General features: G+C 41.4%; 1 protein-coding gene across 4 annotated transcripts in view; it reads right to left on the bottom strand.

The window, feature by feature from the left end:
- Epm2a (EPM2A glucan phosphatase, laforin) overlaps positions 1–26,397 on the bottom strand; it is a 173,582-nt gene that overhangs the window by 95,312 nt on the left and 51,873 nt on the right. For 2 of the 4 annotated variants that reach the window (XM_057754339.1, XM_057754367.1), the window contains exon 1: positions 21,968–22,316. The exons of 1 other annotated variant lie outside the window; for it this stretch is intronic. In XM_057754339.1, coding sequence (XP_057610322.1) covers positions 21,968–22,262 — 295 coding nt within the window. In that variant the 5' untranslated portion in view covers positions 22,263–22,316. Of the gene's footprint in view, positions 1–1,716; positions 1,819–21,967; positions 22,317–26,397 lie in introns of those variants that run through there. One more of the 4 variants, XM_057754348.1, reaches the window with a different exon arrangement.

The raw sequence follows: 26,397 nt of genomic DNA, 5'->3' as shown, positions 1-26,397 counted from the left end.
ATCAATATACAAAAGGTCCTAAACTGAGATAGAAACATGGATGTATGTGATATGACAGAACAACTTTGCATAGGTGTACAAATATTGTAAACAGAAATAACAAATATAATTGAACTCACAAAACAGGAACCAGAAGTCCAAGCTCAGCTGTGCTGTGTGGAAACCAGAGAAAGAGAGCACTGGGCTGTGTAGCCATTTTTCTCTGGGTCCCTGAAAACCACACCCTAACTTGGTCCCACCTCTTGAAGATAATTGGTTAACAAATCTTCCCCATCAGAAGGGGGCATGGTGCTCCTTCTTTATGTTAATGGTGAAGGTTATGTCTCACACCAGAGGCTTTAATGAAAGCCTTCATACAGAATCAACACTGGCCAGGCAGCAGAGGTAAAGTGAACACCACTCCTAGAGGGCCACTGATGGATCATTGTTGTGGAAATGACTTTAATTATTAAAGATGTGTCACATTTGTTTACAGTGCGGAATATTACTTTAACTGTGTAAAGGTGTGTTATTTTGTTTATATTGCATTTATTTATTTACAAAAAGAAGTGTTGCATTTATTTCACCATGCCTGCCTAAGGCACCTGAGTGATCTAATAGACAGCTGAATGGCCAATAGCTAGGCAGAGAAAAGATAGGTGGGACTGGCAGACAGAGAGAATAAGCTGAAGGAGAAATCTAGGATTCGGAGAGAAGGAGAGAAAAAAGAGAGGAGAGAATGAAGGAGATGCCCAGGACTAAAAGCCACCAGACAGACAGACAGACAGAAGCAGTGAAAGATATACAGAAGGAAGAAAGGTAAAAAGCCCAAGGCAACAAGTAGATAAATTGGAATAGGTTAATTTAAGCTAAAAGAGCTAGCCAGAAATGAGCCAAAACTAGGCTAAGCATTTATGACTAATAAGAAGTCTCCATGACATGATTTGGGAGCTGGTTGGTAGCCCAAAACAGAAAAAGCCTGTACAGACCATGGCAGATACACTACACATTGAGATAATATAGCCTTGTACCCCTAATCCAAAGTAGCAAGTATAAGCATGTGTGAATATTATGTACTAATGTAAATGTTTTCAATAGTTGTTAATTTTATAATGAATAATTATGTTTAAAAACTGTGTAATAAATACATGTTAAATAAGCTAGCTGCTACAGCTGGACTATTGATATGCTTCCAAAATTCACGCTGAAACCAAAGCAATAGTTATCAAGGGATGGGACCTTCAGGGAAATAATTAAACCAGAGGTGAAACCCTCATGAATGGGATTAGTGTTCTTATAAAATGGTTTGAGGGGGCTGGAGAGATGGCTTAGTGACTAAAAGCAGTTGCTGCTCTTACAGAGGACCCAAGGTTGGTTCCCAGCACCAATATAGCAGCTCACAACCATCTATAACTCGAGTCCCAGGGAATCAGACACTGCACACAGATGGAACACATGCATATATGCAAGCACTCATACACATAAAATAAAAATAAAAATGTAGAGGCTTCTCCTTCCACCATGTGAGAATGCAGCCTTCATCTTCTATTCAATATTAGGATGGAGAAATCATCACTTTGAAAACAGACAGAAAATCCCTCCCTGATACCCAACCTCTGCCAGCTGGACCTTGGGCTTCTTAGCCTCCAGATCTATGAGAAACAAATTTCCTTCATTTATGAATGACCGAAACTAAAGTATTTTTGTGATGGTGAGGCAAATAGACTAAGACATTACCTCTAGGTGGTTTTCATCGACCGATGGACTGAAGATAACACAGTTCCTTGTAAAACTGAGACTGTCATAGTTGAAACAGAAATCCAAGAAATGGGCGTGGCACTAAGAAAGAAAGAGATATAGGATGCTGGTGAGAGATTAAAGTACTAACAGACTGACTTCAGGAAATGGGAGGAAAAGGTGGACCACGGTACGCAATCACCGGACTGTGAGGAATTAGAAAGGCTGTATTGCATTTGCATCTTTTATTTTCTAAAGTCCATGAAATTATCTTGATAGCATGTGACATCCCATCTAACTTTAGGAAGGTAATTATTTATAGAAATGTGAGGATTGAATAGAAAAGAAATGCAAGAGTGCCAGCATGTGGAAGGCCACTGAAATGACAGGGAACAATCCAGACATCTATAGCATAAGCATTGGGATGAAAACTAAATATCTAGGATGGATGCAGAGTACATTCTACTTGCAGAGTCTAACAGCAGCATTCACACAAGTTCTTCATCAGCTGTGACTGAACAACTGTAATGTTTTTCATGCTACAATCAGTACCAGAACTACTAAATTAAGATCTCTAAGAATGTGGTCAAAGAAATGCTTATTACACCTAGGATCTTACAAGGCAGGCAGCCCAACCTAATATATATATCATAGACTTAAGTGACTAAGATGCAGGATGTTTAAATCAGGAACACAGAAGGGAGCTCAGCAAGGGTTTATAAAGAATTATGGTTCGTGGAGTCAGGATGCATGATGTGAAACCTATAAGGAATCAATAAAAAAAGAAGTATGGTTCAGATATACTGACTTTTACATAGTCACATGAATTCCACATGTAAAAGCCTGGTAGAAACTGAATGTGTGAACATGGAGCCCAGAAGAACTCTCTGAACTAGAAACATGCTGCCATGAGACTTTGAGGATGGATGGCTTCCAGAGAAAGAACATAGATGAAATAAGAGATCTGAAGAAAAAAGAGCAAAGAGCACACTCATCCTTCAGTGCTCAGAAAGAGGGGATAGAGGTTGACAGGGGAAGGGCAGACGTACCCCGAAGATAACTCCACTCCATGAGCATTCAACACTCCTGTCTTACTTATTTACAAAAAAAGTAAAGAATGCCATAAAACCAGTGCATGCATTGCCAAGCCAATGTTAGGAGATTGGTTGCCATACTAGTCTCTTCCCTGCCCTTGTGTTGGGAAACACAAAACTCAAAAGTGCATTCACACACTTTGTTTCACCTCACCATCCTGGTTTCTTCTTGTACTCAAAACGGAAGTTATTCCTTTCTCTCTCTCTCTCTCTCTCTCTCTCTCTCTCTCTCTCTCTCTCTCTCTCTCTCTCTCTCTCTCTCTCCCCCTTCTCTCTGTGTGTCTGAGAGAGAGACGGAGAGAGAGTGTGTGTTTGTGTGACAGTGAGAATGTGGAGGCAGGAAGATGACTTTGGAAATACACTTCTCTCTTTCCACCTTGTTGTAGACTCTCTCATTGTATGTGTACTCCAAGCTGACTGACCTTCCCCTATCTCTGCCTCCCATTTCACTATAGGAGCACTAGTATTACAGATGTGAGCCACTACATCCATCTTTTGTGGGTTCCAGGAATCCAACTCAGTTCCTATGGCTTGTGTGGCTGCTGAGCCATCTCATCCACTCAAAGGACACAATTTTTTAAAAGTAATTTTATTATATTCATTTATATAACTACAGAGATGATAGATACACTCTAGTTTTCATTAGATAACAAACTCAGAATACTACATCTTCTACAAAGCCTTTCTAAACCCCTCCCTCTTTCCCAAACTCCCAAAAAGAAGACCTTCTTCCACATCTCTAAGTATTATAGATGCTCAAACTTGTGAACAGTTCTTATTGGTGTGTGTCTGTGTTACAAAACTAGTCAAAAGTCAAAAGTCAAGCAATGTGGAAGTTTATCTTTCTATAGCAGCAGCCACAAATCCAGGCATATGACACAGTCGCAAAGGTGTTAAAGTTAATAAATGAATAAAATAATGATTCTCATTTACAAAGTTCATGTTGGGAAAGTGTGCTCATGTCTAGATTTGTGAGGCATGGTCTCCTACAGCTTAGGCTTGCTTGGGCTCTTGAATCTCCTCCCTCCACTTTCTACATACTGGGACTACAGGCTATACCAACAAACCCAGGTTTTCTTTTTCTTTTCTTTTTTTTTAACTTGGGAAGGGAAAGTAGTGGTTATATTTTCTCAATGACTACAATCAAATTTGGGGTGCAGTGAATATTTTTTGGGAAAGAGATTGAGATCTAGAAGCCTCAACAAGACATTTGTTCCCATATGCCAATTAAAGAGATGACTAATAGTACAAACCCTAGAGAAGAGGTGTGGCCACACTGGGAAGAGGGACATCTCCCAGCTATAGACATGAGCTTTAGGTCTGAGTAAAGAAACAGTTAGTGAATTAGAGGCCTGCACAAGAAGTTCAATGTTCTGCTTGGTCACTGTTTCAGTTCTGGTTCTACATGGGGTCTGGAGGATTCCTTATTTGTCACCATTTGAAGGGTTCAACCTGGTTTCTACAAGATGACCACTTGTGCTGTAAGATGCAGTCTTGCCTTCTTGGATAGTTACCCATCCAGGGGTAGGAGGATGGGTCTGCCCAGGAACGTTTAGTCTTCCCAGATCCCAAGGTAACTGCAGGTTTGGGAGTAACGATTTACCCATATTCCTTCAGTCTTGGATGAAACAGTTAGACAGAGCTCTGAGAGAATAACATACCACATTGCAGACATAAGCAGGTGGCCCGAACAGAAGGAGACACAGAACGAAGGCAGAGATTCCAGGTTCTTAGTGACCTCGTGGGTGCTGGTGTTTTTCTACAGAAGCAGTTTCTAGTTCAAAGGTCTATGTGATATTAAAATGTGGAAGTTAGTAAAATTAACCGACTTTCACTGTACAGCATTTTTCCCTTTGCAACCCCAGAATATCTAGTTTCCTTTCTTTCAAAGGTGTAGTCTGAATGATGTCTTTCTCCATCTTTACTTCCAACCAGGTCAACCGGTGCATGGTATCTTTTAATGACAACAGAACCTCTTTATTCACAGTCCAAAGAGAATCACCTCGAGTGAAAAATCTCATTCCCAAATTTATAAGGAGTAAAACTGAAGGCTATTGCACATGCACACACACATGCACACACGCACACACACACTCAGCTTTTGTATAGAGCACTTTCAATAGGAATATCCTCCTCATCCAATCTGCCTTGACTACAGAGCAAAACTGAGAGATCACAGAAGAGCAACAAACATAAACGACAACTGCATAATCAGTGTTTTATACAAAATAAATACACATCTTGATAAAGATTACTCATATACATTAACTCAATTATCCTTAATAATTATTCTGAACTCGAGTTAAATCAATGTCTTCTACACATTCTTCAGAATTACCTCTCAGTATTCAACGGGTGACATTTACAAAACTTCTAAGATGGCACAACTAACAGTGTAACTTCTAAATCTTGTCTTTCATGTAGGAGAGAGTCTGGGCATCAGGTATCTTTCATGTAGGAGAGAGTCTGGGCATCAGGTAGCTAGGATAGACCGACCCTCATAACAAACAGCCTGCAAAACCAGGCACTAAAACCATAGGACTTCAGTTCTTGATCAAAAGAATAAGATCTGAGTCATGTCTTCGGCTCTTGATGGGGCATTCTAAACTACCCAAAAGATAATAAATCACTGTCGAGCATGAATTTTTCTAGTAAAGAACAAAGGCAACCACTGTCCCTCCTGGTGCTCACCTGAACAGGAAAATAACCACCACAGAAAGCCAGCTGTCCAGAGATCTCAGAAAATACTATGAAACCTACCAAAACATGTAGATCAGCACAATGGTCTTCCAACCCTCAGGAGTATTTTCCTCGGTAGTTGTCTCCTCAACCATTGCTAACTCTGACCTCCCAAAAGTGGACTCTCTGGCCACTATCTGCTCTCACCCTGACAGCGTTTTTCTCTGCTATTGTCCCTTCAACCACTGTCCACTCTCACCCTTTAAGATATCCCCCCACTTCACTCTGTAATAAATACTACAGTCAGTGCTCTACCTCACAGGTCTTCCTCCCTAAAGCCACACACATCCTAATTGTAAGAAAGACCCTGAGAATATTTTCAGAGCACCCAATCAGAACTCTTCCTAACTATCAAGGTCATCTTGGAAACAAGAAAGTTTGCCTGAAGTAGTTAGTGCACTGTGGTGATATAATTAAGATTCTTCTTCTCTCCCAAGCTGACCTCAAACTCATAGAGATCTGCCTGCTTCTGCCTCCTAAGTGCTGGGATTAAAGGTGTGCGCCATGATAACCTCATAAATGAGATTCTAAGAAAAAGTATATTAGATTGACAATTGAAAACTTTAATAAGTTTGTACTCTCATTAATAATGCATAATAAATATCAGTTCTTGCAGTTTTTACAAGTGTAGCAAATTAATATTAACTGTTAATAATATAGGAGAATTACCCAAGGCACATAACATATGCTGCTCTGTATTGACCCTGAAATTTTCCTGTACATTTAAAACTATACTAGTAAATATATGCAATATAACCAAAATAAGTTTTTTTAAAAAAAATCCACAACTGAAGTCCAGATATGTTACACAGAAAAAGCAATTATTTCCCATAATGTCAGAAAATATATTAGAAACAACACGTAAATATGACACCCTCACAGGAACCAGAAGACAAAGTCTCTAGTCATATGTTTAGTATGGTCAAGAATTTAAATATGAACTAAGTAAAAGAGAAAGGAAATACACAAAAAAGTGTAGGTAATACTGCAAGGGCTGAAAATAGAGGATTCCACAGGAAATGCCTACTGCCTGTGATTAACAGCAGACCAAATCCTGTAGAAAATCTCATTGATCTCATTTGTGTAATGAAGAAAGGAACAGCAGCCTCAGTGATGATCTGAGGACCAAGAGTGTGTAACATGAGGGCCAGCTTGTTGGGGTTTCCGTCCTGCCTGGTACCCCACAGCCAACAAGCCCCAAAGAAAATCACACAGAGATCTCTGTAAGTTATAAAACTGATTGGCCCATTAGCTCAGTCTTCTTAGTAGCTCTTGTAGCTTATATTAACTCATTATTCTTATCTATGTTAGCCATGTGGCTCAGTACCTTTCTCAGTTGGGCAGGTTACATCTTACCTTTCGGTGGTCTGGGCAGGAATGGGAGGAATGGGCTTCCTCCTTCCCAGAATTCTCCTGTTCTCATCGCCCCGCCTCTACTTCCTGTCTGGTTGACCCGCCTATACTTCCTGCCTGGCCAATCAGTGTTTTATTAAAATACATGATTGACACAATACAGACAATTCTCCCACACCAAGAGTGACTTAAGGAAAACACTGAGGACATCCCGACTACTGGCAGATACTCAATAACAACGCCTATCTTGTCTACCCTGTGCTCCATCCCTCATCCAATAGTTACCGAGCAGCTGCTGTGTACCCACTACAGCAGTGAGATGTGAAATGAAAACCAAGTCATGGGATCCCTATCCTGGTAGGAAGGTCTATCTTACACCAACAAACAGTGCACTTGACCTCTTCTGTTTTAGAAAATGCAGAGGACAGTGTCACCTACACAGAACTTACTCCCCTCACTCTCCTTGGTAACCAAAACCACAACTTTCTTTGGGAGAGCAGCAAAGAGTTGGGCCGAATTCTATAGCAGAAACATGATAGTGTGAGGAGAAACTGCCCCTATAGATTTGTGGATTTGAACTTTTGTCCCCAGTCAGCCATGATATGATTAGGGAACCTCTAGAAGGCACAACCATACTGGAGGAAGTATGGCACAGGACCCTCCTTGAGGGTTTATAGCTTCACCCCACTTCCGGTTCTTTCTGTTTCCTGTGTAGCCACAAAATGCCATCAACCAGCTTGCTGCTCCCTCTGCCATGTCATGTCTTCCCTGCCATAAAGGACTCTATCCCTCTGGGTTCACGGGCCAAAATAAACACTTCCTTAAGTCGCTCTTGATTGTAATGGTTCACCATGACAACAGAAAGTTACTGATACAGAGAGTCAAGCATGACAGTGCTGGCCAAATCTAAACACAAAAGAAGTGGGTGGGAGGGGGATAGTATAGTACTCTTTTAGCTTTCAAGACAAAGGGAATTCCTGAGACAGACTTTTCCATATTACTGTCTTCTCTCTAATTCCACAGAAGACAACTCTGATGACTAGAGTTCTGACCACCATCTTATGGGGAAAGCCAAAAAATTGCAGTGTGACTTCTCACTTGGCATTTTTCTTTCCTCTAAACCTAAACATATTAACTCCTAGCCGGGTGGAATCAATTAGATTCAGAAAATGGGACAGTCTGGGCAAAGTAAACCTATGGGGAATACTGAGAAAGCAACTGAGGAGGAAGTGGCTGTATGGCAAGTTTCTTTTGGTTTGGCTACAGTTTTTGTTTGTTTGCTTGCTTTGTTTTGCTTTAGGTTCATTCATATTGAGTTCCTAGTATTTGCTGCTCCAGGGTCCAATATAATATCTGTGATGGCTAACTTTGACTGACAACTTGACAGGCTCTAGCATCACCCAGGAGATAAACTTCTATGTAGACAAACAAACCTGCATAGGAATTCTAGATTGTGTTGTATGATATTTTGCTGTGTTCTGACAAATAAAGGTTGCCTGGAGATCAGAGGGTAGAGCGAGCCACTCGTTAATCATACAGACCAGGCAGTGGTGGTGCAGGCCTTTAATACCAGCACTTGGGAGGCTGGAGTGTAGACAGGATCACAGCCTTTTGGACTGAGAAGTGAGAGAGGAAGGAAGCAATTGACAGCTGCTCTTAGTTCTCTGATCTTCCATGTTTTCACCCCAATATCTGAATCCTGGGATTTTATTGATTACAATTAATTACATTAATGCTTTAAGATCGGGTTCACTTAATGGGAAAACAAACCCTAAATGCTGGCATTACCATTCCATGGTCTGGTGTCCTATATTTCATAAAAAGAACAAACTTAAACCCCAACATTCTTCTCTCTCTGCTTGTGACTGTGGATGCAATGCAACCAGCTGTTTCATGCCCCTGTCACATGCCTTCCCAGCCGTAATGGACTGTACCCTCAAACTATGAGCCAAGATAAACCTGTCCTTCCTTAAGTTGCTTTTGTTCTGTATTTTGTCACAGAAACAAGGAAAGTCACTAATACATGACCAGTGTAACTGTACACTGTAATAAGTTGTACTATGAGGTATGAGGAAAAAACATAAATAGAACAAAAAGACATTAGGTGGGCTCAAAAAGATGGCTCAGCAGTTAAGAGCACTTCCAGAGTAACCATGTCAGTTCCTAGCACCCACACCAGCAGCTCAAAACTGCCTGAAGCTCCAGGTGCAAGAGATATGCCTCCTTCTTCTGGCCTTCACAAGCCTTTACACATTTACTGGTATATATAACCCCGTCCAGGCACAAACATACACATAAAAATAAATCTTTTCAAAAAAGATGTTAAGGAAGGTTTCTAGGCAAACATAAAAGCAGGGGACCTAACAAACAAGTAAATGCCAGCCTAGAAAAGCACTTTAGGAAAGCATTCACATCTGCATCCTCTGTACCATCAAATGGCCTCCATGAAGAGTGTGCTGTAAATGCAGGGGTAAAGTTTTCCTGGGAAATGTGTGAGGAGACTTGGAGATCTACCCTAGCACACAGATATCTGTGGTCCTGCCCAACAGCCCTGTGGTAAAGGAAAAGGGAGCTCTGCTCAAGAACAAGCATTAAGATAGGCTAACTTAAGATGGAGGCACAGCTGCTAATGCCCTATGATGATGGCTATCCAAGGTTAGCCCAGACAGACCTCCCTTAGGATCAGAAACCTAAAAACATTGTTCAGTAATCTTGTTATTTGGAGGCTCTGTTTATTGGATAACCACAGTTTCCTCGTTCCCCCAACCCTCACAGGCAAGGAGGCACTTGTCACTCATGAAACTGGCCTGATGACTTCACACACACACACACACACACACACACACGCCTGGCCTAGAGCCTCTGTTTTACTCATGGAAAATTCTCGTGGTGGGAAAAGACCTTCCCTTAAGCCTTTATAAAATCATCTTGCTCCCTATAGCTGTGCTCCTGTTCTCTCTCTGGAGAGACAGCCTGGCAGTTTGTTACCCCAATCAACTGCTTCATTTCCCTCAAGTGTCTTGTTCAGTGGTTTTTGCTATGCATGCTTACATTCGGTGCCTACACTCATTCATCTCTGCTGACTGCCATCATCCATCACATTCCACTCCAGATTTCATTTGTTCCTTCCCCCGTATCTTTCTTCTACCTGCCTACTTGCCTCTCCTCATCTACTCAGGTAAAGCTTCTTTCTCCCAGAGCTGCCTATTCAACACTTCCTTCTCTGTAGAGTCATACTTGATGTGGGAGTGATTTCTTTCTAATCTGTTGCTTTCATTGGTTAATTAATAAAGAAACTGCCTAGGCCCATTTGATAGGCCAACCCTTAGGTGGGTGGAGTAAATAGAACAGAATGCTGGGAGAAAGAAGCCGAGTCAGGCAGTCGCCATGATTCTCCCATTCAGACAGACGCAGGTTAAGATCTTTCCTGGTAAGCCAGATCATGGTGCTACACAGAATATTAGAAATGGGTTAGATCCTCCAAAGCTACAGAGAAAACCTGTCTCGAAAAGCCAAAAAAAAAAAAAGAAAAAGAAAAAGAAAGAAAGAAAGAAAGAAAGAAATGGGTTAGATCACTATGTAAGAGCTAGCCAATAAGAGGCTGGAACTAATGGGCCAGGCAGTGTTCAAAAGAATACAGTTTCTGTGTAATTATTTCGGGTATAAAGCTAGCCATGCAGGAGCCAGGGCGGCCGGAAAGCAGCCCACCACAGCTCATACAACAGAGTGGCGCTCAACGTGGTGAACTAATGCCACGTAAAACCTGAGAGAGCTTAAAAAGGAGAGAGAGAGAGAATTTAAGACAGCTTTTTGCTGTTTGTAGGTGGAGTGCCACAAAGAAATTGTCCTGACTCAGCAGCAGGAAAAACTGGCTGTTTTAAAATGCCGGCTTTCTGGGCTGTGCCGCCATTGTGATCTCTGTCTGGCTCCTGCGGGAGACAGAGTCTTTGAATGGAGGATTTGGAATAAAGTGCTACGATTTGTTTGATGGCAACTAGACTCGCTGTGTGCCTAAAAGGAAGTCATTGCATGCTGCGGCTCAGAGGCACAAGCAGCTCTACCATGCTAGTGGTGCAATGTGCAAGGATCAGAGGCACGAGCGGCTCTGCCATGTTGGGCCAGACAGGGCAAGCAGGCAGTACCTGGTTTTGACCTAGGAATGTCACAGCTTAGATTCTTAAGTGCTTAGTGATTTAAAGGCACAAATCAAAAGTGCTCCTGGATAGTAAAAAAATTACAGATTCACAATAGGACAGATTCAGACCACCAAATGGATCACAATGTTGGATGAGTGTACGTAGGCTTGAGAGAGAAAAAAAAAATAGAGAGAGAATAAAGTTAATGTCTTTAAAAAAGAGGGTAAAATCTTTAAAGAGACAGAATAAAGTAAAGTGATAGAGTAAAAATAAGCCATGTAAAAATGGAAGATTCACAGAGAGTCTGGATTATGTACATTGTGTTTTCTTTAAATTTTTTGACTGTGAAGGAGCTAAATACAGAGAGACATTTTATTGTGTGGGCTGCCAAGCTGAACCAGAATGGATATCATAAGGGTATTATGACTTCAGAATTTGGGTCTAAGGATATGATGCTTTGGAAAGGAGTTTCTTCTTTTGTTTTCAGAGGTTGAGACCCTGTGGAATGCTTCTATCCCAATATGGTATGATAAACCACGCCCTCCTGAAGTGTTGCTGTGAACACCTTCAAAAAATTACTTCACTGACTGAGATGAATCTAGCACACAGGTTATACCATGAAAGACCTAAATAACAGTGCCCCCATTCAGCAGGAAGCAGTTTGAAGAAAAATAACTGCATCCATATTCCCAAATATTGTTTATAAATGTTCTTTTACATTTAAAGGGGGGGATATGATATAGATATGAATAATTTGCATTGGTATGGATTTGACTTTATTGATATAAATTTAAGGTCAATCTTGTTATATGTATATGTATTTCTGATATTGATTAAGGTATTGTGATTGTGTAGTTCATGTAAAAATGTAATGCATGTAGATTGTTAATGGATAATCATTAATAATAATCAAGCTTGTAATCATGTTAGTTAGATTTTCTAGATGTACATAGATATATTTTAGATAGGCATTCTTCATATCTTTCAAAGATTATAGAATATGGCATTTTAAATGTTTTAAAAACTTAGGGCTTTTCATGACAATGAGACACGTCTGCTCCTGGCAGCACCAATCTACTTCAAGAAAAAGATGGGCATCGAAGAGAATCCTTATGGAGCTTGATAGCCATTTGGGTAAGAAACTGCTCTTGCCTGGACTATTGCATAAACTGGACACAGAGAACCCACAGAGAAGGACTACTGAACTTGCCTAAAGGTGAGATGGTCTTTCGGGGTTCCTGATTCATGAAAGAGTCTGCGAGACATTCTGCAGGATACAGCAGATAGTGACTGAACTGCCTTTGAAATTTCCTTCTTCATTGAAATGTGTGCTGAAAACTATGGGCCTATAGGCCGAAGATGGATGCTCCAACAGTACAGAGGAATTTTGGGTGACTGCCCAGGCAGCGATATGTCTCTATGATTTCTAGAGTTTCGTAAGTTGCTTACTTCTCATTTACTTAGATAATATTATATCCTTCTGGAGTCATTGATGGAGTTGAAGAATAGATAGACAGTTATAGTTGTTCTCCTTTGTTATGATAAAAGATAAAGTAGATGTAAATATTGTAACTGTAATTTTGCTTTATAACTGTTTTGTTATATGTAATTTTGCTATGTTAAAGTTAAAGCCTTCCTTTTTTTTGTTTTGTTTAAACAGAAAAAGGGGAAATGATGGAGGAAAGTCATTGGTTAATTAATAAAGAAACTGCTTGGCCTGATAGGTTAGAACATAGGTGGGTGGAGTAAACAGAACAGAATGCTGGGAGAAAGAGGAAGTGAGGCAGACGCCATGCCGCTCCTCTCCAGGGCAGACGCGATGAAGCTCCAACCCAAGATGGACGTAGGCTAGAATCTTCCTGGTAAGTCATCATCGTGTGGTGCTACACACATTAACAGAAATGGGCTAAGCAGTGCTTAAAGGAAAAAAAAAGTTATTTATTATACAAGACCTAAGCTAGTTAGAATAGGATATTTGTACTTATTGTATATAATTTCGTAGTAGGTTTAGAACTCTCTTACTTAAACAAAAGGGGGGGTGGTCCAGCCAATAGCCACTGAGATACCAGCCCATTGGGGCGTGGTCTCTCTCTTTAAAAAAGCAGCCACTTCCCTCCTCGCTCTCTCTTTGCTTCCTGCTCCACTTCCAGCGACTAGACTCCTTCCTGATTGCGCAGAGGGCTGTTGTCTGGGACGGTGATCTGTTTTTTCCCCTTTAAATAAATACCACCCTATTAATCATAATTCCAAACTGGTGTGGGATTGTGATTTATGCCTTCATCACATACTGGTACATTGGTTAGTCTCCCTACGACCTCCTCAGCATCCATCACCTGGTCAGGACACCCGTCCCTCATGATCTGGACATTCTCTTGACGAGCCACAATCCATCTGGGGATGCCCTCTGGATCAAGAGTCCACCCAACAGCACTTAATTTCTGCCACTCACATCCCCCATCCCTCTCCACGCAGATGTGTCCATGTCTGCTTGTTGCTTTCCAGGTCCCCACTTGCTCATTCTCTCTTATGCTGACCTCCCTTTCTTCTGCTCCTGAGAGACCTGGAGAGAAATGCCTTTCCTGACTCTTCTCTATCTTGACTTAGTTCTAATCCTGGAATTCCCTTACTGCTACCCTTTCTTCAAGGACATTTTATGTCCTCCCTCTAATTCTTCAAACAAAACAGGGCTCTTCAACTCCTCTTGTCTGTCTCCTTAATCTTTTTCACTGCCTTGGACTCAGAGATATCATTAAGCTTCACTTCCTTATTTATTTCTTTTACTATAATTCAGCTTGTCTTCAATACAAACTTAATAACCAGTCTCAATGGCCAGAAAAATGACACATTCAACTTCCAAATTCTCAGAGATTCAAGTTTTCTTTTCTCTCTGCTCTCATTCCTCCCTCTGGGCCTCCTGAAAGATTCTCCTGACAAAAGCCTAGTTTCCTTCTACACCCAATCAGAACACAGAACCCTCAGTCTCCTCTCCTTTAGACTCTGATGTAGAGGACATGGCTCCCCCACAGGTACCTCCCCAGTGTAATCCACTGGCGCTTCCCTTGGCTATCCCACCAAGCCTAGATATGTCTTTATAAGAGAGAAAAGTACTCAATAACTTTTTCAGGCTGTCTGCCTCCATTTGTAGATACACAAAAATCAGTTATGGCTATGTAGATCACTAGATTCGGTATTACAAAGATATAAATGTCTTTGGGCATAGAAAATATTTTTTAATTGTCACATACTGCTTTACTATTATTAAAAATCTGGTTCTGGAGCTAGGCTTTGCCCTACCCACTTTAGACCCAAGCATGTTTACCTAAAAGTTTCTTCTAAGCTCTTTGTTCTGGGTCAGGCTGGCCTCCTGACTCTGGTAACAAAACACCCCAGGGAAAAGATAGCATGTGCTTGAAAACAGCTAAAAGGCAACTATTTCCAATATGGTTACTATGATTTATCTCATGGTATTTAAAATTTTAATCAAGAAAAAATTAAATGTGATCACAATATTTGACTATCTAAGTTTCCCCCCTTTCTTGAATTAATTACTAAAATGTTAACCCATTCAAGGCCATGGATATCTTTAAAGATTTTGCTGAAATATAAATGTTCCTTATCTCAGGATCTATAAAATCATTGGGGTAAAATGCTCCACTAAAATAGGTTATTTTGAAACTTGCAAAGGAGGATTGATAGTTAAAACTCTATGTAGATGTAATCTTAATCTCTGTATAAGCAATCTTAATTTGCTATAGCATGCCATATATTTAACTTGTTTAAGAAAATGAGTATTTGGCAGGGAGAATTAAAAGGCTAAATGATGACCCTCAAACCCATCAGAAAGAGGTGTTGACTGTGGCATTTAAAGTCTTTAATGGAGAGGTTTAAGAAAGAACCAAAAGACTCCCTATGATAGACAGAAATACCAGCTTCTGGCAGCATCCCTGAAGCCAACTTCAGATAAAATGGATCACCAATGGACCCCACCTGGAGCTTACTTCAAGTGTAGCAACACTGGCTTGGCTACTGAGCAAAGAACTGCTTTCATGCCTTGCCTGCCACCAGAACCCTGTCTAACCTGTGAATGGGCAGAACACTGGAAAGTAAACTGTCCTTCTCTATGCTCTCAAGGTAGGTCAGTCCCCAAGTTCCTCCTCCACAGGAAAACCTCTTGGATCTTCTGCGCCTCGAGGCTGAAGACCAACACTGCCCTAGGACCTCAGCACTCAACAACACCATCAAGGTTACCACAGTGGCACATGGGGCAAATGTCCAGAGGCCAGTAAGGTCTTCTATCATTTTCAATTAATATAGGTGCCACTTGATTCACACTTCGTACTTACTCTAGCAAAACTTACCCTCCTCAGACCTCTGTGGTTGGTGTTGGTGGCCCTCCAGCCTGGGGCTACAGGTCTTCTGCTCCGGGGCCACCTAACAGCTCACTTCTTCCTCTTCATGCCTAGCTGCCCAACTCCATTATTGGGCAGGGATATTATAGCTAAACTATACTTCTCCTTTCCTTCCATCCAACTTCTCCAACTCCTTCCAGAATCTTCCTTCTTCCTAGCTTCTGAGGACAACCCCCTCCAATTCAGATTTCTTTTAAATACAAATTAAGCATATTTTCATATTTTATATTGAGTAGCTAAATTATTCCAGTCCTGTTTGAAGATAAAACAAAAAAACAAAGAACAAAACAAAACAAAAAAACCACCATGGTGCTTTGACAGATAAAAACATTTTAGTGTTCCATCTGATCAAGGTTTACAACTTGATTTTCTTTTTAAAGAGACAAACTTCATCATTGGTGCTGTTCAGTAGAATAATTCTTAATATTGACAGTGACTTTCGCCTGGACAGATCAGAGATGAAAAATATAGCATTACATTATGAGATGCACCCACCACACTCCAGACTCATTGTAGTTTTTACAGACCTGAGAGCCTAGCAGAGGAGTTGCTTGGTTTGGTTTTTGTTTAGAATGAAAAAGTACACTTTGTTTTCAGGGTTTAGGACAAATGGGTAAAATAAAAGTCTAGTAAGGACCAACATAGACATAGTTGAGCTAACAAAGATATTATAAACAAAAAAAGTACTTTAAACTTAAAATGTTTTGCTCTGTGAATATGTACACACATTACAAAGATTTCTTTCATTCATCTCCTTCCATTAAGATAAACCATAGTTTATAATTGATAGATCTGTCTAGATTTCATTGCCTTTTATGCTGTATGAGACATATTTTGCTACATTTTCAGTCATCTGAAATATACTTTAAGAGTTTGTTTTTAGGTAATCCAAAGGGGAAAAAATGTTTATATTTTTGAATATACATGGTGGTTTGAAAGAAAATGGCCCCCAAAGGAAGTGGCACTATTAAGGTGTGGGAGTAAGTATGGCCTTGTTGGAGAAAGTGTGCCATTCTGGAAGTGGGCTTTTAGGTCTCAGATCTGCTCAAACCATACCCAGTGTCTCAGACCACTTCCTGTTACCTGTGAGTCAAGATATATGAGATCTCAGCTCCTTCTCTGGCACCATGTCTGCCTTCAAGCTGCCTTGGTCACTGCCATGACAATGGACTAAACCTCTGAACTGTAAGTTGTCACCACAATTAACTGCTTTTTTTTTTTTATAAGAGTTCTTGTGGCCATACTCTCTTCACAGCAATAGAAATCCTAAGACAATAGATCAGCCTCAGTCTAGAAAAAGTTTTCTTTGAAGAAACACTTTACCAGGAACAGAGCAGACTCCCTAATGCATTTTTGTTTCATGGTCTTGAGGAATTGCCTTTTGCCCCTTCTAGGTCTTTTTTTCAAAAAGGTTTTAGTACAAAGGTATATTACTGGATGTTTCTATTTTTAAGTATATGCCTTTTTTGACATTTCAACATCAGGAAGTAATTAATACCTAAGAACTCTGATTGGTCTGAGATAATGGACTGAATATTCCTAATTTTGTCTGGCAGAGTTAAATATTGTACATTTGGTGAAGTTTTTCTTTTGTACTTATATTTTAAATATATTTTAAAGTTTTTAATGAAGAGGAAGAACATACACCTTCATATTCCACAATGATAACTAGTATGTCATTAATCCAGGTCATATATTATTCATTTGGTTTCTCTCAGACAGTTACTTCCATGTGGTCCCACTTCCCCCACTCTATTGCTTTTCAACTCGCCCTACATATGAAGGGAGAACTTTACACTATCAAAGTCTCACACAGAAACAGGTGGGCTGCAGCTCTCCCAGTAATAACTAGGATGAGTTTGGCAACCTCAGTGGCTGCTACAGGTGTCACTCAGGGGGTGGGGATCATTAGGGTGGGGGTGACTCGGTCATAGTTTACATCTACCTTCCCAGATCTCTATCCAGTTGGCAGACACCAACCAGGAGTCAACCTCAACCTTACAACTGCTCCGGAACAAACTTACCTCCCTAACCTCAATGATCCTACACAAATGAAGGGTCCTTGATGTGCTGGCTGCCAAAAAGGGAGGCACTTGTTTCTTCTTCAATAAAAAATATGTTGATAAACTGGCTTGTTGGACCTCATGAGGCCTAGTGTTACTTACTGTGCCTAACTTGAGTTTGGTGAGGCCCACAGTAACTTCCTGAGCCTAACTTGAGTTTGGAGAGGAGTGACTTAGCACAGCCTGACTTAGGCCCGCCTCTGCCCAGCCACTGCTGACATGGCAGGATATTATTGGCCCTTATTTCTCACTCCACCTCACCCCATCCCAAGACTCCCACCCACTACCTCAGCCCTATATAAGTTTCTGCCCTGATGCAATAAAGTGAGATCCTGCTTTGACAGACTCCGACTCACTGTGTGCTTCTTCTTGGTGGCCAGGGGGAGGTCTGGGTAGTCCATACTCACCATCTTGCTCAGCCCCAGAGAGAAATTGGCAGACTGGCTCTGCCTCAGCCCTATCTGCTGGAGAACCCGGCACTGACTTATAAACCTGGACCTCCATAAGCCAATTCCAATGCAGATTCCCAGTATGTCTTCTCTGGGGCTCTGGTCCTTACCTCTCCTCAGCTCACTGATCTCTATCCTTCTCATAATATTAGTTGTATAATTGTTCACTGTCTTTCAGATTGTTTCAGGAAATATTAGTAACATGACCCAATGGTCAGTGAACCAGAGGCTTTTGACAAAATTCCCTCAAGTCTCTTACTGTTGCCAGCAACCCTAAGCTCTGGCTTTGGACCAGCGTTGCTGCCCACCCCCCCACCTGTTCAGAGGAGGGTTTGGATAAACAGAACCAACCTCAGCAGCAGAGCTACCTACATATCCTCTGTCCAGGGAGCAGCTATCCAAAGGTTACCCAACATGTGAGGAAAATCTACAGCATGAATGAAGCCATCAGGAAAAAAAAAAAAAAAAAAAAAAAAAAAAAAAAATTGCTGACAAATTGGTTAAACTAATGAAAGACAAAACAAACTTTAATCAACTCTATTCAACATCCTTTGGATCATAATATGTTAACAACAACCAGCTCTGGGAGGGAAAATGGCATCAGAAGAGAACAAAAGAATCTGGGAGATTAAAAATGTGACTGTTGGAGTCGGGGAGAGGGCTCAGTGGTTAAGATGCCACTGGCTGCTTTCCAGAGGACGAGGGTTCATTTCCCATCACCCACATGATGACTCACAACTGTCTGTACTGTCCTCTTCTGGCCTGGAAGGCACTGCAAGCATATGGTACAAAGAAATAAATGCCAGCAAAACACCTATCCACATACAATAAAAAATGAAAAATAATGACCACCAAAAGTGAAAATTTCAGTACACTGACAAAATTATGAAATGGATGATTTTAGAAGATCAAGTGGTAAGGTCAGAAACACAAGAAATATATTTATACATGAAAGATACAAATGAGAAAAAAGGTTTTAGAGATGCTTAGTGCATAAGCAGAACATATGTGGCTATCACATTTCAAATGGGAAAAAAGACAAGAATATAGGTAAGAAAATAGTCAAATATTTACATGAATTGAAGAAAATAATTCTTAGTATTAAAGAAAGCAATCAAGTGTCAAGTAACACTAAACATAGTGAGACACATCCTGACTCAATTTATTTTAAAAATTAAAGTTTCAAAGGAAAACCAAATGGATCACCTCCACCAAAGGGAAAAATACAGACTGAGTTTGACATTAGAGTATTCCACCAAAGCTGATGCTCAAAGGTCTTGAGACAAAGTCGGCAAAGAGCCAAGGGCTTTGAGATCAGAATGCTCTACCAAATGACCAACCTGGACTTGGGGGCTCAGACATTGGGTGTCCCATATTAGAGAACACAACAAACAATGATTAAGTTGCTCAAGAAAGGCAATGTGAGATCCAAAGCAAGGCAGCAAATGTGGGTGCTTGTTGTTAAAGTTTCCCACGGGCGCTGGGGTAACTGCAGCAGGAATCCCAGTTGAACAAAAAAAGATGTTTTCACGAAATAAGCAAAATTTCAATCATTAAATCCTGTGAGTAAGCAAGAAATCTTGAGGGTTAGTGTGATTCTTCTGTTAAAATAGTTATAAAGAAGAAATTTGAAATTAAGTTGTAGAAGAACTTTTCAATATGAACACACAGTAAAACAAATTCTGAAATCGTTTTAAGCAAAATTTGAGCAAGGTGGGCATTATTGTGAACGAAAGGGATTTTACCCATCCAGGGATAGTCTCTGCCTCTGAGAATTCATTTTATTTAAAAAAAAATATTTATTTTGGTGTTTTTGAGACAGGGTCTCTCTATTGTATACCTCTGGCTGTCTTGGAACTCACTTTATACACCAGTCTGACTTCTAAATTCAGAGATGCACCCACCTCTGTCTCCTGAGTGATGGGATCAAAGGCCTGTGCCACCATCCTGGCACCACTTGGTTTATAGTGACAATCTTAAAATTAAGAAGGATGGTTTACTCCCATTATCCCAGCACCCTGGAGGCTGAGAATGGAGTGATTGCCACCATCTGCAGCCTAGCCTGGGCTACACACAGTAAGTGAGAGCCTTCAACCCTACCAACACTTAATACGTGCACACACAGTGAGCAAGAGAGAGCCTTCGATCCTACCAAACACTTAATAAGTGCATCACTTGACATCAATCTGTGCTAGTCTAACAAAACCATATTCCTGGGTAAGGCAATGACAGTGCAACAATCCTTGCTCTTAAACACAGGGCATGACAAATCTCCTCAATAATTTCTAATTCTTAGCACCAACCAACCCATCCACATGAGGGCACTGCTAACAGAGAAAGAAGAGAACATGAACACATGAAGGTTAATGTAGAAACAAAGACAGGGTAAGGGAAAGGAGAGGGGTGTGTGCATTATTTTTAGAAATTGTTTAAAGAGCAATTTTTAATAGGGTAATAATGAACCCTCTATAAAATAAAAGTCAATATCACTTCTATAATTTAAAATGAGGCTATAAAATCAGTAGGGAAGAAAGAGGTAATGAGCGTGGACTAAATTCTTCATATTTTATAGCAAGTGCAGCTGTTAATTTTATGCATTTACAGCAGGTATCAATAGATACGAATTTTTACAGATTAATAATAATGTATGTGGTAACCCTCAGAATAACTGAAAGCACACAAGCTAAAGAGAGTGCTCTAAGAAATAGCAATGAAGCAAATTATTGGGCATCTTAGGTGATATCAGAAAAGGTAATAAAGGAGAGAACCTGAAAATGGAAACTCTAGTATACCTTCCACTGTTTTTAAAATTATGAGAACTTATTTTATGGTGGAGAAGTCCATAGTAATATTGGCAGAAAAGCACTTCAAAGAAAGGACAAACAGAGGCCAGCACCTCTAGCTTCTGGGATAGTGAAAGACAGTAATGCTAGCTGACCATCAAACTCAGGAGTGGCCAGAAGGAACAGCAAAAGTAATAAACATATGCCAGTAAATCATTTTCTTCTGCTGTTGTTGGTTTTGTTTAATTTCTGGATTCTTGGCTTCTACATCTTTCCTGGCTAATGGCCTGTTTTTCTGCCCTTATGAACGTCTGAAGAAGCATTCCTTCCATGGCATTTAAACAACCACTGAACCACGGTGTCTCAGTTAGGGTTTCTATTGATATGAAGAGACATAACCACAGTAACTCTTTAATTTAATTGGGGTAGCATTTTCAGAGGTTTAGTCCATTAGCATCATGGTGCCACGTGGTGGTCTGCAGGCAGACATGATCCAGAACTTAGAGTTCTACACCTTGGTAGGCAAGTAACAGGAAGTGGTCTGAGACACTGGGCATGGCCTGAGCATATACAAGCTCTCAAAGCCCACCTCCACTGTGGCGTACTTCCTCCAACAAGGCCACACCTCCTAATATTGTCGCTCCTTTTGGGGACCATTTTCTTTCAAACCACCACGCATATATAATCTCAATTTTCCACCCTGGTCATTTCCTTCAAAGAAAAGGCTGTGTCAATTCACCCTGTGTCATGGGTAAACACGCTGGTACCGCTTCTTCAGGGCATTCCTTACTGAAATGTTAAGTGGCCACACATTGGCTTCTCTGAATCTGTTGTAGAGAAATACTCCCAAATGCTGGGAAGAAAACTCTGCACTTGGACTCCAGTCCAAAAATCTCTAAAAGTAAAAAGAACCTGAACGCACAGTGACAGGTGCACAGTATTTTTTCACTGAAAGGATAAAATACACGGAGATGCAACAAGCCTAGGCTCAGTCAGGCCTAGGGCAGGAACGGGTGCAGCGAGGTGGGGTCAAGTAAGTGGGCAGGTCTGGGGGACCAGCGGTGACCGACTGTGGGGTGTGCTCGGAAGCGCGCGAGCTGCGGGGTGCGCGCCTGAGACAGCGGCCGCGCAGCACGGGGGAGCTGAGGATTACGGGGCCCGAGTCTGCGGCGGGGTGCTCGGGGGAGCCGCGGGGTGCGCGCCCCGAGGCCCGGGTGGGCAGTACCTTCCCAGCGCAGCTCGCCTCCGGGCTCGCGCTGCAGGAACTTGTACCAGAACGTGTCGACGCGGCCCGTGTCCTCGCCGGCCGCCGCCGCCGCCTCGTTGTCGGGCGCCAGCTCCACCTCGGCGAGCCACAGGCCCGGCTCCTGCAGCGCCAGCGCGGCGGTGCCCGCGGGCCTGAGACGCACGGCTCCGCGCGGCTCCCAGCGCCCCAGCTCGGGCCGCGACCCGACGAGCAGCAGCTCGGGCCGCGCGCCGGCCACCGAGGGCGGCACCACCACGCCGAAGCGGAACAGCATGGCGAGGGCCCCGATCGCCGCCCGTCCTGGGCGACTTGGCGAGCGGCGGCGCGAGCCCCGGGACCGCGCGGACACGTGCGGTGCCGCGCGTTTGTGGTCGGGTCACGCGGCCGCGGCTGTGGGTTCCCCGTGTACCCGGGAGCTGAGCCACTGGAAGCGGGTTTTCGGGGCCCGCGAGAGGCCGGGACCCATCGTGGGGCTACGGGAGAGGAAGGTGGCACTCGACATTGTTCGGTCACCTTCCTGGAGATCGGAAAGTACCTTTACCAAGTCACGAAGGAGGAAATAGTATCCAGGCTGAGCCCCCACCCTACCCCCAGTGAAGTTGGGAAAAGATCCAGGACTTCCCTCTCAGCAGCCCAACATTTAGTCTCTGTGACTTCTGTTTATAAAGTGGGAATAATGCAGATGGATAATAGTTTTCCAAACGCAAACTCCAGAGTTGGTCAAACACACAGAGAATACTTTACTCCTGCCTAGGGAGAGCAAAAAACACCTCCTGTTTGTAGCCTATGGAAAATGGCCCTCTCAAGATTAAAGCACCTTGATTGTGAGATGATAAACCTGTAAGTTTGGAAACAAGGCCTCAAAGTGGAGACCAGACTGGCCTCAAACCTTTGAGATACTTCTGCCTCTGTCTTTTCCGTGATTACAGGCCCTGAGTCCAGCTACTTGTGTGCGTGGGGGGTGTCTGTGTGTGTCTGTCTGTGTCTGTGTGTCTGTTATTTAAAACCTGCCGTTTAAATGTTGCTTCTTGTAAATATTAGCACTGTTTTTTCATTGTAAAACATCTTTGGATCAAGAAACAGCTGGCATTATTTTGCCAAAAAAAAAAAAAATTACATTTTGCCAGGAGGCAAGGAGGACAGTTCAGTTTGTTACTGATTTGAATAAAGAAGAGTTCTGTTTACATTCACTGTTCTTAATTGCTTTATACTATTACTTTGATATTCTTTATATACTTACCAGCATTCAACATGATACGCATCCTTTAAGTGAGTTAAAATCACAAGAAACATAGTTGGAAGCTGGTGTAGAAGAAGACCAGAATTTTATACATGCAGAAAATCTAGAAAAGTAGAAAAAAATACAATATGCACAAAACTCAGTTTGCAGAGCAGTTAGTAGACAAATACAGCATGCTACTCTTAAACAGAGACATTCCGCTCAGAGTTTGCGTGGTTGCTGTGTTTAAGGATAAACATGAAAATGTAAACCAGGAAGGCTGGCCAAACTTGACGTATTCAGAAGCAAAACAGAAGTGAGCTGAGAGTGGCCAACAGGTCAGTTTATTTAAGTCTGTCTTACAAAACATTCTTGGAGTAATTTTAGGAAGATAATGGTCATTTGGCCCCGCAAAGAGCCCTGCTTGTCTATTTTGGAATCCAGACTTCTGTGGCTTGTTTCTTACGGAAGCCGACTCTGGGTCTTCTGCACTCTTGGGCTTGGTGCTGCCTGCCCTGCTGTCTTCATTTTTTCATGTAGAATTCTTCCTGCCAGGCCTCTAGAGTGAGGCCCTTCCCTCTCAGAAGTGAAAAATTGGCAGGAAGAAAACAATATGTTGGTCCAAAGGACTTTGACTTTTTTTTCTCTCTCATCATAAAGATACTAAACATTTTTAATCAAAATATGTGATTGTTTACTTAAGCATGAATCTAAACATGGTGAGAATTTGATAGTTACACTGTGTACCAGGCAAAATGCAAGTGGAAAACAGAATACCAAAATATAGATTAAGCAATGTATGTCAAGGCCTCAAATTTTGACTGTCAGTCAGCCACAGTAATAGCCACTGAGACTCATTATGAGCTAGGCACAGTTTTTCTTCTTAGATGATCTCATTTGACTCTCTCAACATTCCTACGAGGTAACTACAATGTTATCTCCATTTTTAAATGTAAGCAAACAGAGGCACAGAAGGGGTCAGTCCACAGAAAGTGGAGGAAAAAGTCACATGCCAAAAAAAAATCCATTTTGTCGACAGCTAAATATGTAAAGACAGGTGTATGGAAAGTTACTTTGGTAGGAAATTTTTATATAGAATGAATCTAAATCTGTGTGTATTTTTTTCAATTTTATCACGTTTATTTATCCTCTCTCTCATATGTGTGTGATTGTGTGTGTGTGTGTGATTGTGTGTGTCGAGTACAATGTTCACGGGTTCCAGGGATCAAAGTCAGGTCGTCAAGCTTGGCAGCATGCACTTTTACCCACTGTGGAATCTCACCAGTTCTCCAGACATATTCAAATATTACTCTTATATCTTTTAATAAGGTATTGATGTCTCATAATTTCCTATAACTAATTTCATCCCTAAGAATAATAGCATCGATGAACTCCAGATAAAAGTTTAAAGTATTCAATGAATCTGTACAAGTATTTTGATATTTAGGGAAGGTTTGCCATTAAATCACAGGAAATTAAGGCTTTATGGTCTTATATCCTGTTTTATGTTTGTTTTTTTTTGTTTGTTTTCTTTGTTGAGCCAGCATCTCATATAGCCCAGTCTGGTCTCAAACTCAATATGTGACCCAAATTGTCCTTGAATTCCCGATCCTTTTGTGCCATCCTCCCACATCCTGGGATCACAGGCTCGAACTACCACACCCAGCTTGTGCATTTGTTCTGTCAGTAATAGAAACCCAGACTTAAGCAGCCGCGATAGAGTATCCAGTGATTAAACTGCATTATACCCAGATCTTTTTCTTTCTTGGATTTTCTTTGTCAAATCTTCCTTTATATTTCAGAGCGTGTTGGTATTTATTCAAAGAAATTATGTATAAATCCATTTGCAGTCAGACTTAAATGCTTCAGTGACATACTGAATTTAGAGCAAAGACTGAGCTCCATGGAGTAACGTAATTCTGGTCATCATTTTTAAAAGACCAACCAATTTGTGGTCATCGAATTCCATTTCTGTAATGCTATCTTATATATAACTATAATATTTCTTGGAGAATGGGTAATAAATTCAAACCTATGAGTTTCAGGATCCAATTTAAGTATGCATTCTTTCAAAGTGCCCTTGGGGACAGCCATCACCTGGTTCTGTTGTGAGTTATGTTTCTGACTGTGTGTTCTACCAATCAGGAACTAGCCTGTATGTATAGATGCACGCTCGCTGATCAAAGTCATGGTTTGTGTGAGTATTAGTTCATCACCTCACAGAACATATCTAAAAGTTAAATGTGACACCCACGCTTTCCTGCTGTTGTGCCTAAAAAAGCAAAACCCAGAGAAAGTTTGAAACAGCATTATCAAGAACTGTGCATTAGTTAATCATAGCTATTTTTTTTTCTGGATTGGAGACATTCAGTTAGGCCTTTTAAAGCCCTCTGCAATATGGGACAACAGAGGAGGCCTTCTTCCTTCCTCAGTGTATCAGCACCAGCCCCTTTGTCAGTTCCTTTTCCCTTATTTATACTGTATTCCTTATTTATGTTTATAGTCTTCATTTATGCTATAAAAATTTTTATTTAAAAGCTATCCCAAGGGGCTGGAGAGATGGTTCGTTGGTTAAGAGCATATCCTGCCTGTGCATGGGATTGGAGTTCAGTACCCAGCACCCACAACTGGCTATAACTCCAGCGCTAGAAGATTCAGTGTTCTCTTCCTGCCTGTCCAGATAGCTGCTCACCTGCACACGCCTCCACACAGACACACATGCATACGCATAATTACAAACAGAAAGATCCCCAGTGTACAATTACAGTGCAGCATGCACCTCCCTACCCATCCCATCTGCCCTCATTATTGTGAAACCACACCTCCTCCCTCAACTGAGAACCCCTACAGGCTGTGACCAGAATGGATTATGCCAGGACAGAGTGAGGACCAAGGCAGTTATAGACCTCGAGGTTAGAGACTCCGGTTGAAGGCCTCCCTCAGGTATAAAAAGATCCCAACTCTGTGGGATTGACAGCTGACTAATGTCTTTCTTTTCTTTAAAACACTGAGTGGTCGCTAAAAAGGATATTCTTACAGGCAATTAAATGGATTAGAGAAACAAGGACGAAGGTTGGTGAAAGAAATCATGAGTGGGACAAAGCTGGCACAAAATGATTTTTAAAATCTGAACTTTCTGTAATTCACTGTTTGCTTATTTTTGTCTAATCACTGTGTGCATTATAATAAG

This window comes from Chionomys nivalis, chromosome 2 (assembly GCF_950005125.1).
Source record: "Chionomys nivalis chromosome 2, mChiNiv1.1, whole genome shotgun sequence".
NCBI lineage: Eukaryota > Metazoa > Chordata > Mammalia > Rodentia > Cricetidae > Chionomys > Chionomys nivalis.
The sequence above is the reverse complement of the archived record's forward strand: the minus strand, read 5'-3'. Positions and strand labels throughout refer to the sequence as shown.